Consider the following 17,332-nt stretch of genomic DNA (forward strand, 5'->3'; position numbering starts at 1 on the left):
GCGTGTGCTAACACAGATTCCGGCCACATCTTCTAAAGATTTACCACAAGCTTGGATGCTGCGCGGTTCGCATACACCAGGATGCGATCACATCGCGTTACCGTAGCCCTTTGCAGCCTCCCGGTGCAAACCCATATTTTTTACCTACTAGGACAATAAACGCTTTGACCTTTGACTTGCAGCTGATGGCAATACAAAGGTCGCTGACTGATAGCAAGAAGCTTTGAAGCGCATCTTTACGGCTCGATAGGACTGCGCTCACGGGAGAATGCCCGAATCCATCCTGAAAGGTAAAGTCATATTGTTTGCATTTTATTCCTGCATGTTTTATCAGCCAAGAATGGGTATGTGTGCTTGAATAGTCATTCTGTAACCGGACAGATGAGAAAGCCGGATGTTATTGTTATTACGTAACGCATAGAGTAACAAGCACGTCAACGTCAGTCCGCGGGGAATACAGTGCACGTATCCTCTTGTTTTTATTTTTATTTGTAACCCACGGGCTCTTGTGTTGCCACAAATCGAGAGCTCGTACATCGCGAGGGGATTCATTTGCTGTACCTACGCTACACCGTACCATGGAAATGATGCATTTCGTGTGAGTGCCGCCATTGCTTTACTCACTTCATATTTGTCAATCACCTGATCGTCTCCGGTTTAGCTCAACACGTCAGCTTTACGTTTAAATCAGTTTTTGATGTAAATAAACCAGAATTCAAAATGCAATGCGCTCGAGAGTAGCGTGTGCTCACAGTGACGTCACTACAGTTACGTCACGTGAGCGGCTTATGTTACAGAGCTTACTGAGCAGCCCGGAGCAGCCTCCTATCCAACAGAAAGCCATAGTCCATAAAAATTCTGAAGCAGTGGTTCTCAAACTTTTAACGCCAGGACCACCATCATGACCAACATTAAAACAAAGTAGCATGTAGGCTTAAGTGCATATAAAAAACGATACGTTTCCTCAATACGATATATAATATTAAGGTAAGCCACAATAACTTCACGCAAATTTAGTATAATAACGCTGCCCTTAAACAAGAAAAAGTAAGAAAACTACCTTTAAAAAGATTAAATTTAAATGTTTAAAAAAACATAGTTAAATGAAAATTATACCCTATAAGTAGAATTTTTAAAGCAAACACCAAACAATTTTTAAAGAAATAATGCAAATATTGTATGGTTCTAAAAATGTAAATACGACATAACTGTATTGATTTTTCCCCTCCACGTACCAGTAGAAGGAGCTAGCCTACACATCACCTTGTCAAGTATGAAGGTTTTTTCATTGTGGAGTTGTGGAGGACCCAAAACGCAGGGAAGAAGGAAGGCAAGACACCTGGCTCGAAATAGCTAATCAATCACATTTGAGGAATAACTTTCCAATTTTGTGGAGCAATTTTTGCAGGTTAATCCCAGGGACTTGGAGCAAGGGTATTATTAAATAATTAAAAACATGACAATGTACAAATTAAAAATTGGTATTCTTTTGTATATAATCCACAGTTTTTTTTAATGTTATTTTTATTTATTTATTTGTGCATAGAAACTAACTGTATTCTTGAAACATTTTCACACAAATAAACATTTCAGTTTTAAACATTTCCGAATGGGTTATATTTTTAACAAAATGGATTCATAAAATATATCTACTCTAATGTAATATTGAGACCATTTAATGTGCAGACTTCAAAAGTCAAAATCACAACTAAGGACTCTATTGTGAAAACAAACAAATTAAATTACTGATATTAAAAATATTTGATACTACCAGTGTATGTAACTTTTCAGCTTATACGTAGGCCACTCGATCAGGCTGACGTACGTCAAACCGTAATGCAATTTATCTCTGGCTTCCGCTTCTGTTTAGAGTCCAGGTGCTTATTAATTTTCCTACTGTTTTGCTGCTCAAAGTTGGATACACTCTGCTTTAATGCAGTTCCACCCAAATATGTTGTGAAAAGTGTAGTAGCGACTACACTAGTCAAATACCCAAACACCTAATTTAAATTACATGTCAATCTTAGGTTAGCTTGGCAATTAGCATGGCTTCCCTTGTCTTATTGTCATCCCTTCGTGATAACGATGCTTGTTGGTAAGTGTAGCTTATTTATTGCCATGGAGGTGACGATGACTAATGAGGATCACTAGCTAGCCAGTCTAACGAGCCAAAGCTTGTTGCCAAGTAGGTGTGGCGTAAGTAGTACTGAATACACGCGTGGTGATCGACGTGAACGTGCTGTGTACGTCAACATCTGCAAAACTACTTTGGGACCATCTCGGTGGTTAATTTGACAGAAAAATTAAAAAATCTGTGATTTTCAGTTTTGCTTTTGATGGCCCAAATTTTTGAATTTTGAAACTGTGATGCAAAACTGCATACTACAATATTTTCAAAACTGTAAATAAGGCATGTGGAAGACCAGGGAATGACCAGGGAATCGTGACTTAGGACAACAATTAACAGAGAAAACCAGTGAACTAAATACAAACAAATAGACAAGAGAGGGACTGGCGGCAGTCTGGGCCACCCAGTCTGGACATTGTTGAGCGACTGAGGCTGAGCTGGTACGAGGGTCATGACTTACCAGAACAGAAATGGGAACAGAAACTCAGTCTGCATCATCCTCATCAGCCTACACTAATGGAGATTGGGAAACAACTACCTGTAGTTATAGTCTAAGTCAAGTCTCAAAGCAAGGTATTAAATTAAAGGCAAGCCGAGTCTTTCATTTTCATAATTTGTAGCCCGCAAGTTCCAAGTTCTCCTCTGGTTTGGACACTCACATGTCCTAAGTTATCGCATATATATGTTACATAATGTTAATTTTATCCACCAGTTTTAAATTTAGTCTCAGTTTTAGTTCAGTTTCAATCACGCTTGCTAGTCATCCCATTTTTATTTAGTCCATTTTAGTTGACTATAAATCTAGCATTTTAGTCTTTATTTTAGTGCAAGAATTTTTTTTATTTGTCTAGTTTTAGTCAACAAAAACTGTTAACGTTTTAGTTTTAGTCATTTTACCCCTGTGTATTTTTGTCAGCAGATAATGTTGAACATTTGAGATCTAAAACTATTTCACATAAAACTTACTCTCATCTTTTTTTTTAATGAAAAACAACTTCACACACAATTACAGCATATTAATAAGTGGCTACTATGGCTCCATGCTAGTAAATTAGCCAGCATTAGTTAGCGATCTGATTTACATTATTGTTGGAACGTTATAGCCGTTGGATTAATGTTACGTTATAACTATAATTATTATTATTTTTTTTACCTTTCACCGTGAATCCACCTCCTGTCTGTCCCGTAGGTTTGTGCATGTTATGCTGCTAGCTGCAAATTTGAAAGGGGGTGTGTCACTGTGTGTGACATGACAGTGTCACAGTGACAAATTAGCAGACAAGAATTTACAAAATCCTATAATTATCGTCTCGTTTTAGTCCATGAACTAAAATGTCCATAGATTTTAGTCCGGATTAAAATGAATTAAAGTATATTTTTGTCTCGCCTTCATTAGCTAACGAAAATGCATACTGATTTAGTCCCAGTTATCTTTTTTTAGTTTTAGGGTTTTAGTCTAGTCTAGTATAGTTTTATTCCGGTGAAAAATGTGTGTTGAGAAAATTATTTTTGTTTAGTTTTCATTTACAAAATTAACACTAATACAGATTCCTGAAAAATGTGAGTAATTAGAAAGAGTTGTATTGTAATATAAAAAAAGAAAAGAAAATAGTAATCTGTTAACATAATACCTGGCAACTAGATTGTGGTTGGAAAACCAATCTTGCAATTATTGTGGTAAATGATTAGGGACACATTTTATCAAGCACTCAACACAACCAGTTGCTCCTCTATTTGTGTTCAGCAACAGTAATGTCATCGAGAAGGAAAAATCACTCTTAACACACTCCACACTCAAATATATTCACTCAGGGTAGTCTTTCAGATAATCAGGCCTTTGCTTCGGCCTGATAATAACAGTAATGTGTACCCATCTTTAGACCTTTTAAAATGGTACAACTTTTATATTGGATCTCATTAGGTTGTGATGGGTGTACTTGTATTCTATTTCACTCCTCCTGGCCACCAGAGGCGGTGCTTCAAGCTCTGAACGATCATTCTAGCACTTAGTCGACAACCTTAAATACTCAGCCATTTGGACTATTTAACAGAAAAAAACATAAGACACAAAACTCGTTTGACATCTAAAGTGAGGATAACACATGTCGTTTTTTGTTGTTACTTATATGTCTGAAAACTATAATGCTAATAACTGCTACAGATAATGCAAAATTGTATTTCTACATGTAACAAAAACTCAACAATAAAGACATTTGATTGAAGCGTACTTTCAAATAAAATAGTCAAGTCACTGTCTGTTTGAGTCCTCATTGTATTTGCAAGATAAAATTTTATACATATGGCCGACCAAAAATCTTACATCATGGTTTTGTCATGCATAGAGACTACAGTCAGCTGTCAACCTGACTACAGTAAAAAATATATTTAAAAAATCTACTTCACTTTACACATTTTGACGTACTGTAGTAGGGACAGATAAGGTCAGTAGAGCTTCGGAGTGTATAAGTCAAGGAAAAACGTATTCAATTTAGTTGAAGATATGGAGAAAGGTAAACACATGAATTTATTTTCACTGTTTGACTCTCTATGGCATCAGTGGAACCACAAAATCAAAATGTCACCAATGTTTATCATCCTCCATGATCCAGGAAGTAGCCTGTTAATGACAATTGCAAACATGAAGTGCCACATTAAAAAAAAAAGTTTAAAGTTCAGCCTTGGCAAAGGTGCTTTTTATTATAGAATCACATTAAAGGTGGCTCAAGTCTTTTATTATTTAATAAAACACATTTTGAAAATTTAATAATGCCTACATGGTTCTATAAACTACACTTTAGATCACTTGCGTAAAACTCGCATTGCACTAAGTCCTGCCCTTATGTGTGGCAGAGCAGTAATGTAGCATGTATCACGGGCAGGTTTACAGGTGCTGCTCTTACTTGTAGATTCTACACGTTCACTTACATAGTGCCATGGTTAGAAATGAGAGGGAAAACTCTGCACCAACAATGGAGCGGTAGTTCCCTTCCTTTTGGACATTCCGTTCCCGCTGTGCTCTGTGCTTCCGTCTGCTCGAGAATGAGTTTCCCAGGCTCATGTCCTCTTTTCAGAACCATGAAATTGTTGCCAGGGGACAAGGCAAAAGAAGGAAGCATTTCACCATTGGCCAATGCTCTGCTCTGCATGGACTCAAGGTCATGACAGAAGATTTGAAATGAAATTGGATTGGAAAAATTGCAATTGACTTTAACATTACGATTAGCATTCAGCGTTGCTTCTTTTTTTTCTTGGTGATGCCTGACTGACTGAAATCTATTCAGGTGACCCTGAATAGTACAAGTGGCATAGAAAATGGATGGATGTACAATAATATTTGAATGTATTCAGATGTTGCCATGGGTGGGCCATAGGGGGCCGTGCACGCCCACTAAGATACTTGTGCCCCACTACTTTAGGCATGGATATGTAAAAATACATTTTCACTTATTCTGTTAAAAAAAAAAACTAGTGTTGAGTTCTAAATCACTAAGATTAAATGATGGTGTGATATTGTTTAATTGATGGCCAGTCTACTCTGCAATGGCTTTACTGAAACTAATGTTGGGTGTGCAGGTTTACGTAACAAATATGTCATGAAGGAGGTGCCTTCACAGATCACTTCACATCCAATCCAGCTGCGACTTTGATGTATGATTCAGCACTAGAGGCGGTGTCTATATGTACTGTAAACGTTGTCTATGGTAATAATTGCAAGTGGGTGTCGCAAAGGCACAAAGTTATACAGTAAGAATGGACTGACAATGTCACTGACTCGCCATCGGGAGAAGTGAAGCCACCAGCGGCCATCTTACGTTGCCTCTCGCTTAACCGGCCTAACTTGCGCGGCGTTTTCATGTTATTTTCTGCCTATACAGCAGAAATACCACCATGTATGGCATAGGGTTGTATCGATATGTCTGGGTGAAGCACTGCATACATATTTCATTGGTAAGATTTAGAGGTGCACTGATCAAAAATTTCTGGCCGATCACCGATCATTAAAGCCTGACAAGCCAATCCAGATATTTGCCGATCCCAATTTTTTTCCAAATCAACAGCATACATTGAACAATACCTGTGAAACAATACAAAAAGTTGTTTTAACTGCACATTGAGTGGCTTTCTCAAATAAAAATGAAAAGCCTATTAGTGTTATGGTAACAACAACAGAACTAACCTAAACCCAACCAAAGCCATGACAATTAGTCATCTCACAGCAGAAGAGGACAGTTTTTCATTATTCAAATTGGCCCCGATACCGATCCTGACTGATCAATCAGTACATCCCTAGTAAGAATGATATTTTAAATCTTACCATAAAACACACTGATAACAATGTTTTCAGCAAAAAACAAATAACCCAAGTTATAAAAGTGGCAACGTAAGATGGCTGCCCTCTGGCTTCAGAAAACAGGTGCGCCGTGATAGGTCGTTACCTGAGCCCCAAGCAACTGTGTGTCATTTTCAGTCGCTAGCCATAATGGAGCTGCATAGTTAATATATTATTGTCAAAAACATTGTGTTGACTTCGTTTAAGGGATTCAAAATACTGGACATGGAAAGGGGAACATGGGTTGCATTGGGGGGCACATTGTCACATTACTTGCCTTGCCCCTGGTGCTATGCCACATACTCGGCAGCATAGTGGGCCACACGACAGTACAACACTGCGGCACTGAGCAAGAGGGAGGGAGGGAGGTCAGAGAGAGAGAGAGAGAGAGAGTGAGTGACGGAAGGAGGAACGCGAGAGAGCGCACCTCCCCCAGACAGCAGTGAGCCAGCTAGTATATTCTCCTCCCGGACATGTGGTGCATGTAGCGGTAGCAGCAGTAGCATCGGCGGCTGTGGAGGAGACCGCTCGGCCACCTCGTCGTTGGTGCTCCTTCAAAATAGCTATTCCGAGCTCCTCTTTTTTTTTTGTTGAAACATTTTTTTATTTTATTTCACGTCATTTTTGTGATGAGCTTGCTTGGTGCTTACAAGAAAAAGAGCACTTATGATGGCTACGAATCTTTGCAGTTGGTCGATAGTGGCAGAGATAGCTTCAGCACCGGTAGAGGAGGCGGAGGAGGAGGCGGCGGCACACTCGGAGGCCCGGTAGCGGCTCTTCACGGACTGAAGGCCGGCCCCGGCAAAGAGGAAGACTGCAGCACCATGGACAGCTCAGGTATGTGTCCGGTCACCCTCATTGTGGCGTTTGTAACAGGAAGCGACTAGCGTAATGGCCTCAGCCACACCAAGTATAGTGTAGAAGTGACAGATGGGGTGGCTGGCAGTAGTCTCAGTCCCTGACAATATCACCATGGAGTCCCTTCCTGCACTCTCATGATTTTCAGGCCTCTTAAATGTTCATATTGGGTTTCAGTGTAGTATGTTCTGGTGCCGTTATCACCTCCTGCCAGGTTTAAATTATCTTACAAAAGTGAGTAAAAGCCCTCAAGACCATTCAGCAACCATTTCATGGGTCTCACTGTATATTGACTTAGAAATTGTACAGACTATATACAGACTTTTCACCCTCACATCACACATACTTCCAGGTGGCAAAAAGCTCAAATTACGCCAATTTGCGCAAATAGTAAACAAACCCTTGCATGCCATTTGACCAAGAAACAGTGATTGTGAAATGGTGTATATCAGTGGTCCCCTATTGGCAGAATGGTATTATGCAGCAGTAATACCGTGTGTGACTATTTTCAGGATCAACAAACCAATAATATATTGCTATAATGACAGAAATAACTACACACAACCTGCTCATCTGACAGTGTGGAATAAATAAACTTTATTACAAAGCAACAAAAAATCAAAGGGACACCGTTATGTAACAAACATGCATGCAATATAGTAGCACAGTAGTAACACACTTTTTGAGAACATATATCTTAACACCACCACTTGCTCTCACATTATTTTGACCACACATTTGGAAAACCTTTCATTTAAACCATGTGCATATATGAACGTACACATTATTTCCCAAACATGAACTTGGCAAACGTACGTATTCAACTTAACTTCCTGAACAAGTTTTAACGTGCCATAGATACATTGTTGTTTACAAGGTGTACATAGAAGTGACCTCACTTTTTGGGTACAGACAACAATGTTTTGTGACATCTTTTTTTTTTCTCAATCTCTTATTGCCATCTAATTTTGACATTGTGGGAAGAAATATGTATTGTATATATTATCCATCCATCCATTTTTTGAACCGCTTATTCCTCACAAGGGTCGCGGGAAACCTCATTTATTTATACTAAAATATTTAAAACACTGACTCAATTACTTGTCCTATGAAAGCATTTATGAAAGTATTTTATACAACATTCCAAAAATATTTGAATAATTGCCTTGCATCCATCCATCCATTTTCTTAACCGCTTGTCATCACAAGGGTCGCGGGGTAATTGCCTTGCACTGTGAGGGAATACAAATGCTATACAATTTTTTGGTGTAAACAGTACATTCTGTAGAGTAAATTTGACTCTATTTGAATGGATAAAATAATTTTTGCTGTTTATCGGAGAAATGTGATGTGAAGAAGATGCAGACAGCCCTTGCACTAAAATATTACTCAACAATTCGCTGAATTCTTGTCCTTGCTCCGGTGACTATACAGGATCCCCTATTTGCGTCTTCTCCTACAGATATACCCGACAAAACCCGACAATCTTTCCAGTATTTACCTGTAATCCACATAAATACATGCCAAAGCATATAGTTGCTGTAAAATTTACTTTGTTTAACTTTTTACCCTTAATGCACTGTTTTACCCATAATACATTATCGTTTATAGTTAAATACTGTAAAATTGAAAAACAAGAAAATGTTGTTTTTTTTTACTGTAGATTTTATATAAATGTGTTATATTATATTATTTATATTCATATTATATTAGATATACACTAGGAAGAGAGTAAAATAAAACATTAGAACTATATAAAAGTCACTCAAGGGTTGAGGAACAAACTCACAACCTTAAGCTTGGGAGACTGCCACACTACCACCTGAGCTATGCCCCTCCTACTGTTGGCTTATCTCCAAGAGACCGAAGACATCGTTTTTGGTCTCTTGGAGAGAGGAAGATATCATGGAATCAGTTGCAGCTGACATGATCAATATACTAACAGAAAGCAGCAGCTGCATGGCTCAAGTAGATCGGCTGTCTCCCAAGCTGAAGGTTGTGAGTTTGTTCCTCCACCCTTGAGTCACTTTTTTTTCTTTTCTTTTTCAATTCTATATTTAACTCTCTTCCAAGTGTAAATATTACTCTAAAACTGGGTCTATTTGGTCCCACTCTAAATATAGTAAAATTTACTCTACAGAATTTACTGTGTACTGTACCTGTATCTGTGTTGTTTGATGTCCTGTCAAATAGTACAATACACCAAAAATTATGGTAGTGCAAGCCCTCACAGTGCAGGACAATCATACCAAAGTTTTTTCAATGCTGTATTAAACATTTTCATACATACTTTTGTAGGACAAGTATTTAAGTCAACATTTGAAATTTTGTATAATGCTGGCATCAGGTTACAATTAGGCAAATTTGATATTTTTTCAAAAATCTGAACTTTTGGTCAGTCCACACGTGCGGGTGCCATTTTTGCCAATTGTTGATCAATCTAAAGTGTTGAAAAAGGCTGGCTCTCTTTGATGATACACTGTTAATGGTTGAACAAACATGCTGTTTTGGAGTTTCCTGAAAAGTGACAATATAAGGGTTTGGCCTGACACCAGCAATAAGTAAGTGATGCTTAAATTAATAAGTAATGTGTTTCAGTTAATGAAACTAGTAGAAATTACACATCACCAAACATATAATAACAATTTAAAAATTCAGTTGAGGCTGGTCTCGAGTATTCTCCCTTATCGATCATGCAAGTTTCAGGTGTTCCACAGCATCCACCTGAGTCTTACCTTATTTTATAGGTATGGAGCACAGAGCCTGAAAACATTGGAAGACAAATATCTTTCTGTATTGTACTGCATTAAAAAAAAGAAAAAGAAAAAAAGATGTGAGAAATAGTCACTAACGTGGGACATTTCCTGTTCTCTGGCCTGTCCCCGTTCTCCACATAGCCAGACAATGGTGAAATTTCAAAGTCTGAAGAAAGCAACCCTGTTCCATTAGATTCTTTTTTTTTTACGCTCAATGTGATTACCTCTTTATCAATGGACTGTATGCATTGTATTAAGTTCCAGTTATTTTACATTTTATAGTCGGTTGTTATAACTCACATGTTGAACTACACTTTGGATCCAGATGAGTTATGACACGGCGTGGCAGATTTAGGACTCAGACGCAGAGATAGGGGTTTGAGGCCAAGGCAGATATTTATTAAACAAAAAAAACTCCTCGTTTAGAGGGAAAAAACAAAGGCTATTAAATGTTAAACTAAAGGTGCTCCAAAAGGGAGGATGTCTTAACTACAAACAAAACAATATCACTCCTTAACTAAAACTATACTGTGGCTATACAAAGTTACAAACCAAAGTTCACACAAGAGACAGGACAACAAGGCTGAGGACTGTGACTTGCTTGAGTGGCTCTGACGAAAACACTTTAGCACAAGACAGGGGAGACGCAGACCATTTAACACATGAGGGAAATGGGAAACAGGTGGACACAATCAGGAATCAGGGTTGACACTGACACCATATGAGGAAGGGCAAGTGACCTGAAACGAAAGGAGTCAGAATGTTCAAAATAAAACAGGAAATGACAAGACAACCTCACCGTGGTGTGGCAAGTTCATCCTGAGCTGGGATTGTGTTGGTGCCTTTTTTTTTTTTTTAAAGGTAGTCACATTCCACCGTGACCTATACAATTGGAACTGCATGAGCAAGTAAATTCAAAATGTACTGTCCAAGACAGCTGCATCATGTGTTCATAACAATATTACAAGTACAGTGTGTCCACAATCATATACCCATTTGTCCTCCACATCCATGTCATTGGATTCTGGGGACAGAACATCATTTTGTAAAATCAATTATGACTTTAAACTTGAGCACAGTCAGTATTGTGTCATATTGTTTTGGGGTAAATTAACCTCATCTTCTACCTCCTCATGCTGCTTTTGCTGTAATGACTCTCATATAAAGTGGTTAGAAAATACACACAATTAAACTTTGGAACAGAAATGTATCCACAAACATTTGGTTCAACTATTAAGGAAACACCTTTTATTGTGGCCAACCTAAGGCACATCTGTGCAACAATCATGCTGTCTTATTGGCATCTTGATATGCCACACCTGTCAGGTGGGATGGACTATCTCGACAAAGGAGAAATGCTCACTAAAACAGATTTAGACAAGATTTGGAAACAATATTTAAGGGAAATGGTCTTTATGTGGCAGCACGGTGGCTGACTGGTTAGCACGTCCGCCTCCCAGTGCTGAGGACGTGAGATCGAGTCCGGGCTTCGGCCTTCCTGGGTGGAGTTTGCATGTTCTCCCCGTGCTTGCGTGGGTTTTCTCCGGGTACTCCGGTTTCCTCCCACATTCCAAAAACATGCATGGCAGGTTAATTGAACACTCCAAATTGTCCCTAGGTGTGAATGTGAGTGTGGTTGTTCGTCTCTGTGTGCCCTGCGATTGGCTGGCAACCAGTTCAGGGTGTACCCCGCCTACTGCCCGAAGCCAGCTGGGATAGGCTCCAGCACCCCCGCGACCCTAGTGAGGAAAAGCGGCCAAGAAAATGGATGGATGGATGGATGGTCTTTATGTGTAGAAAAAGATCTTTGAGTCAGTGAGATTGGGTTGTTTTCCTCACGAGTGGGCATTGTGCTGATGTATAAATGTCAGTCTGCTGCTGAAGCCTGTTTGGTTTAAGCCTGTCTCTCGCAACATTAGATATTCTGTCAGCTACTGTCCGAGTCGATGCAAAGGATGCGTCTACAAACATCACGTGTATTACAATGGCTTGTGATTTTTTTTTTCATTTCAATCATTTATTCCATTCAGTTGTGAAAGAAAGAAAAGACAACATGAAACAATATTCTTCAGTGTTGAATGAAAAAGAGCAGAAAGAAGACAAGTCTTGTGAATAGTGAATACAAAATGTCAGAGTTGAGTGGTGTAATGGCTTCCCGAGAATGAAAATGAACCAACACTCCTTGTGTGCGCAGAGTAATGTGAGTAGGTCTGAATGCATGCGTCTCACCCTGCAATAGTAATATACTGTAGCTGTAGTATGTAGTGTTAAGTATCCAGAAGCGAAGACAGCATACAGTACTTAATGCATAATTTACCTGATGAATAACCTGTTAAATAAGCTTATCTAGACTTCTTGTGATGATAAAAAGTAACTTGCAAAATGAAGGATGAGCTTTAGCTTGAGCGTCTGTTTGGAAAAAAGAAGCTTCACTTATTCTTTAAAGTTTAAAGCTTTGTGTTTTGTGATCCAAATGCTCCAAAGTGACCTTTGGCGGCTATCCATTTTTGTGCACCGTATGTTAAACACGGTCTGTCTTTTCCCAGTCTATTTCAACACATTAGATTATTTCAACACATTACACTTCTTGCATGGCTCAGCTGCCTGTTGGTTCCTTCCATTCAAATATGCACATTATTGATTTACTTTTGACTGCATACATTGTTCCTTGTGTGGAAGCGGGTGTGAGTGTAAAGGCCCATTAGACGCACAGCAACAATCAAAATATGGCTTTAATGAATGTAAATGAGAGGGTTTACAGAAAGATGCACCGCACTCTTAACAGTCAAGAAAATGAAAGTCAAGACTAGATTTCTGAAAGCATTCATGTTTAGAAATTTGATTTTATGTGCTGAAGATTCAGAATGGTGGAAAGGCAAAAGTTTGGAAAGGGAGAGAAACATCTCATGAACATCTCACATTAATAATGGACTCTAAGTATTAATCTAAATATTATAAACATCTAAACTTGTAGAAATTTCATCTTGATGGGCATATAAGAAGACAGACATGGATTAAATTCGAAAGAGAAAAATGCTGTCAGATATGCCAAAATTAAACATATGTGATGCGTTTTCACAAAATCATGCTTAGGTCTCAAACAGGAAAATTGAGATATTGTATTCTAACTCTGCACCTAATTCCCTTTAAAATGATGTATAATACACGGACATACCTAAAACATTTATGAAGTTACATCAATTTCAATGTTGACAGGTCGAAATCCCTCGTTGAGAAAAATGCATTTAAAGTTTTGGGCGCGTACATTTTTCAAAGGTCCATAGCAACCAGGAAAAAGATATTGACCCGAAACTTTCAGGGAGTGTTAAAAGACCATTGGAAGGTAAATTCCAATAGCAGATAAGGACATCAATCAGAGGTTTAGGTTCAAACCCATAGGTGAGGGAATTTGACATCTCAACTGATGAAATCGGGTAAAAATTGTGTTTTTGGCCTCAATGCCTCTATCTGAGGCATCATCAAAGTTTGCTTGTCATATTGTTGCAACTTGTGTGCGTGTGTGAGTGTGCGCGTTTGCTACATGGTGGGGCCCATATTCTGGGATTTTACAGACTTGTGCGGCCCACTTATCCTGGTGGGGCCATTTTAGAGGGCCCCACAACTTTAGACCTCTTTTTGAGGGTCAAGACTTGGTTTTAGAGTTTAGGTTTGAATTGGGTTATTTAGGGTTGTGGTTAGGCAATCATTTGTGATGGTTGGGGCTAGGGTAAGGGGCTAGGTGTGTGTGTGTTTGTGTTTTAAATTAGGTAAAATTAGCGCAATGGAAAACTCGTTTTAAGAGTTTTGTGTCAATGAAAAGATGATTTGTCATTTGGTGTGGCCTGTGACAACAAAGTTGATCGATATTTATCATAGACATTGTACCTCAAATGTATTTGGCCACATAAAGAAAATAAGAATGATTTGAGTTCGGTTCAACACTTTTTGTTTTGTTTTGTTTTGCAATCAACGTAATACAAAAGGAACACTTCAGCCCATCAAACTACTGTCTAGTCAATATGAGCTCTGTGCATTAGGGGGGGGGGGCTTTGTAAGAACCATCGCAATGACGTGATCATTTTTTCATCTTCAAGTATATTTCATAGCCCATATTTGATTTGAATTTCATCCCACTTAAAAGAGCATAGAGTGGAAATGTGTGGTGGTATTGCGAGCCAGGCAGAGGCTTCATTTGTGACACGTCGATGACGTGACGTGTCATCTTTCATTGCCACATGAAATTCACGACATCGAGGAGTGATCAAAACATTACATTATTTACATTAGATTATTACATCATTTCATTTCGTCATTATTTCATTCCACTTCAATCCGACTGCTGCACGATGCGTGACTGCAAGGAGGCACTTGCATGTAGGAGCGTTTAATTCCCCCTGTGATTGTATTGCGACATCATTTGCTTCAGTGCATAAATAGATTAAATTAAAAGGAAAAGTAAGATCCCGCAATTGAAGATGATCTCTTCTGTTTGGATTACAAACATTCACCAGTATGATTGGTGACATTCGCTTCTGCTATAAAGTAACGAGCGTGTGTCTTCTGTTTGATTTTGTACCGGAGGGTGACATTATGGTGTATTTCGACTTTTATTGGGTGCTATGTCCATTTCTATAAATCATTTGGGAAGTGACGTTAGAGGAGAGGAACTCTGGGTGCTTTTTGGAGCAGGCTCCAGAGACGCGCTAGCTAGCAGCTCGGCTAAAACATGCCCTAGTTATGATGCTCATTACTATACAAATTTCTTCTTTTTTTAAACTTCTACTACAAATTAAACTTTGCTGCTGCAGGGAAATGAAAATAGAGATCTTAAGGAGGTTATTGTTGGAGAAATGTCAAAATAGATTTTTTCCCCAAACAATGCATTTTTGTCATTGACTCAAAACTAATCTCCATGACATACGCCTGATTTTGTGAAAATACATCACGTATACATTTTGTAAACCCACTAATAATGCACTCTAAGCATTAATATGATTAATAAATGAGAGGATGGCCGTGGATACTATGGATAGACCGCCTGTCTAGGATGATTTAACTTTATAAGATGCTATTGACCCTGGGAACCTTCTGAACCTTTTGTTTTTTTTTCGACATTAAAACAAAGAAATGTGAAAGTTTAAGATTTCAGGGTTTTTTTCAATTCAAGAAAAAAACAGAGCTACGGTATTTACTTCTTTAAGTGTCCATTTAACTTTTTAAGGTGTTTTTTTTTTCATTTTTATTTAAAATGAAGTATATTGTTTAAGATTTTTTTTAAACTTCTACATTTTGAAAAGTCTGAAAAAATGTTCATTAAGCATTAATGCTTTAAGACATTGCAACAAAGACAAGATTGACATTTGTATTTGGAAATTTTTTGATGCCAATATCCCCCCCACCCCCTTTTTTTACTGAAAATTAATATTGGCTTCAAATAGCTGTTATCGGCCTCCTTGACTCCTAATAATCGGCATTGGTATTGGCCCTGAAAAAAACTAACATTTTGGCCTATCTCTGGTGGATACAATTCACATAGAAAAGCGCTTTGTCAGCCATTGGTCTCAGCTGCTGTCGCAAGTACTGATACCTTAAAATAAGGCTGGTATCAACCCAATACCGATCCCTGGTTTTGATACTCCCCCATGCCTAAGAATGACAGAAATGTAGAACAACAAAAAATGTGAATCCTAAATTACCGTAAGTATTGTGAAACCTCTTAAATTATAATTGAGAGTGTACATTTTTCAAATCCACTTTAGTGGTGTATAGAGTCAAAACAACCAAACTCTGTCACTGTCCAATGTAACCGTTTGCCTTTAAAACATTTTTTTAAACTATCTCTTTTTGCTTGGGATTTATTGGGTTAATGTCTTCTTTCCCCAGATATGGACGGCAACTATGGTGGAGGACTGCTGGATATGGTGAAGGGCGGAGCTGGAAAGTTCTTCAGTAACTTCAAAGACAATCTCAAGGACACGCTAAAAGACACATCAACCAAGGTCATGCATCAGGTTGCCACGTAAGTATTCATAAATAATAAATATGTAACTATAGTCAAAACAATGCAAAGGCGGATTCTTCTCTCACTTCTAAATAATGCTTCCTTGTGAAGGAAGCATTGGGCTGCATGGTGGAAAGTTATTAGCATGCCTCACCATTGCTACAATATGTTAACTTAAAACTTTGTCTTCACAATACGGTAATGCATGTCATAGCAAGGTTGCACATTTTAGGATACTTCCATTTACATTCATTCACATTGGTTTGCATTGATTCAAGTATTTAACTGAAATAATAGAATTACTTCTATGCTCTTCTTTGATAAGTCTAATAAGGATGCCACTGGTTCGAGATGTGTACCAGAGCAGCGTGTTTTAGAAGCACCAGAGTCTGGCACAGTGTGGTCCACTCACTGTTTGTGTGTGCACTGTTTGTGCACTGGGACCACAAAGGGAGCTCTGTTTCTCAAAAAAACGCACATACATTTCCTCTCACTGTTGACTCAGCACGTCTGATCATGAATATTCCTGCCTTGTGTCTCCCCCTTCAGACCTGCACTCTCTTCTCCTGTTGTTTCTTCATCTGTTTGCTGTCAGTCGTTCTCACTCCTCTCCAAGACTAAATTATTCATGTTAGCTCATTGTGCAAAACGACCAGTGCACTGCTGTTATGTAGAAGGTTGCATTTCATTGTGCCTGTGTGAGATGCATGTTTATTTAGTGCATATACTGTATGTGAGTGGGAGGTATGAACGACGAGGGAGGTACACTGCTATAGCAACCAGCAGAAAGCTGAAAAGAGAACAAGTAGATGGAAATATGCTTTCACCCATCCATTTTTGACTGCTTATATGCTTACTGTCATAGAAGACCTGAGCCTATCCCAGCATACTTTGGACTGATCACACATGTTCACACTTATTGGCATAAGCAATGTTTCTAGAAATAATGTTTCTAGAAAAAATGTTTCTTTTGAATAAATTGGCTTTTCGTTAACTGTTTGCATAAGTTAAAAACAAAACAAAAAAAGAGGAAAATAAATAAATGAAATAAAATTAACTGTTTGCGTAAGTAGATGGTGGATATAAATAAAAAATTGCAGATGAATAGAAGAGCAAACTTGTACTTGAGGCAGTCAACAGAAACTTTGAAAACAACAAAATTCAAAACAAAAAATAGAGTACTGCTACTAACAACGCACAACACACAACACACCACTCCAACAGTATGTGATAGAGCACTTACTGTAATTACAGCAACA

The 17,332-nt window shown here is 38.3% G+C and overlaps 1 protein-coding gene across 7 annotated transcripts in view; it reads left to right on the forward strand.

Moving 5' to 3' along the window:
- dnajc6 (DnaJ (Hsp40) homolog, subfamily C, member 6) overlaps positions 1-17,332 on the forward strand; it is a 41,254-nt gene continuing 23,922 nt past the window's right edge. For 5 of the 7 annotated variants that reach the window (XR_013296426.1, XM_077584214.1, XM_077584216.1 and 2 more), the window contains exons 1-2: positions 6,911-7,295; positions 15,956-16,091. Coding sequence is in view for 6 of the 7 variants with exons in the window: in XM_077584214.1 (XP_077440340.1) it covers positions 7,088-7,295; positions 15,956-16,091 (344 nt within the window). In the remaining variant the exon portion in view is untranslated. Of the gene's footprint in view, positions 291-446; positions 599-6,910; positions 7,296-15,955; positions 16,092-17,332 lie in introns of those variants that run through there. The other 2 variants (XM_077584218.1, XM_077584219.1) reach the window with 2 other exon arrangements.

The sequence above is a fragment of the Vanacampus margaritifer genome, chromosome 13, assembly GCF_051991255.1.
Source record: "Vanacampus margaritifer isolate UIUO_Vmar chromosome 13, RoL_Vmar_1.0, whole genome shotgun sequence".
Lineage (NCBI taxonomy): Eukaryota > Metazoa > Chordata > Actinopteri > Syngnathiformes > Syngnathidae > Vanacampus > Vanacampus margaritifer.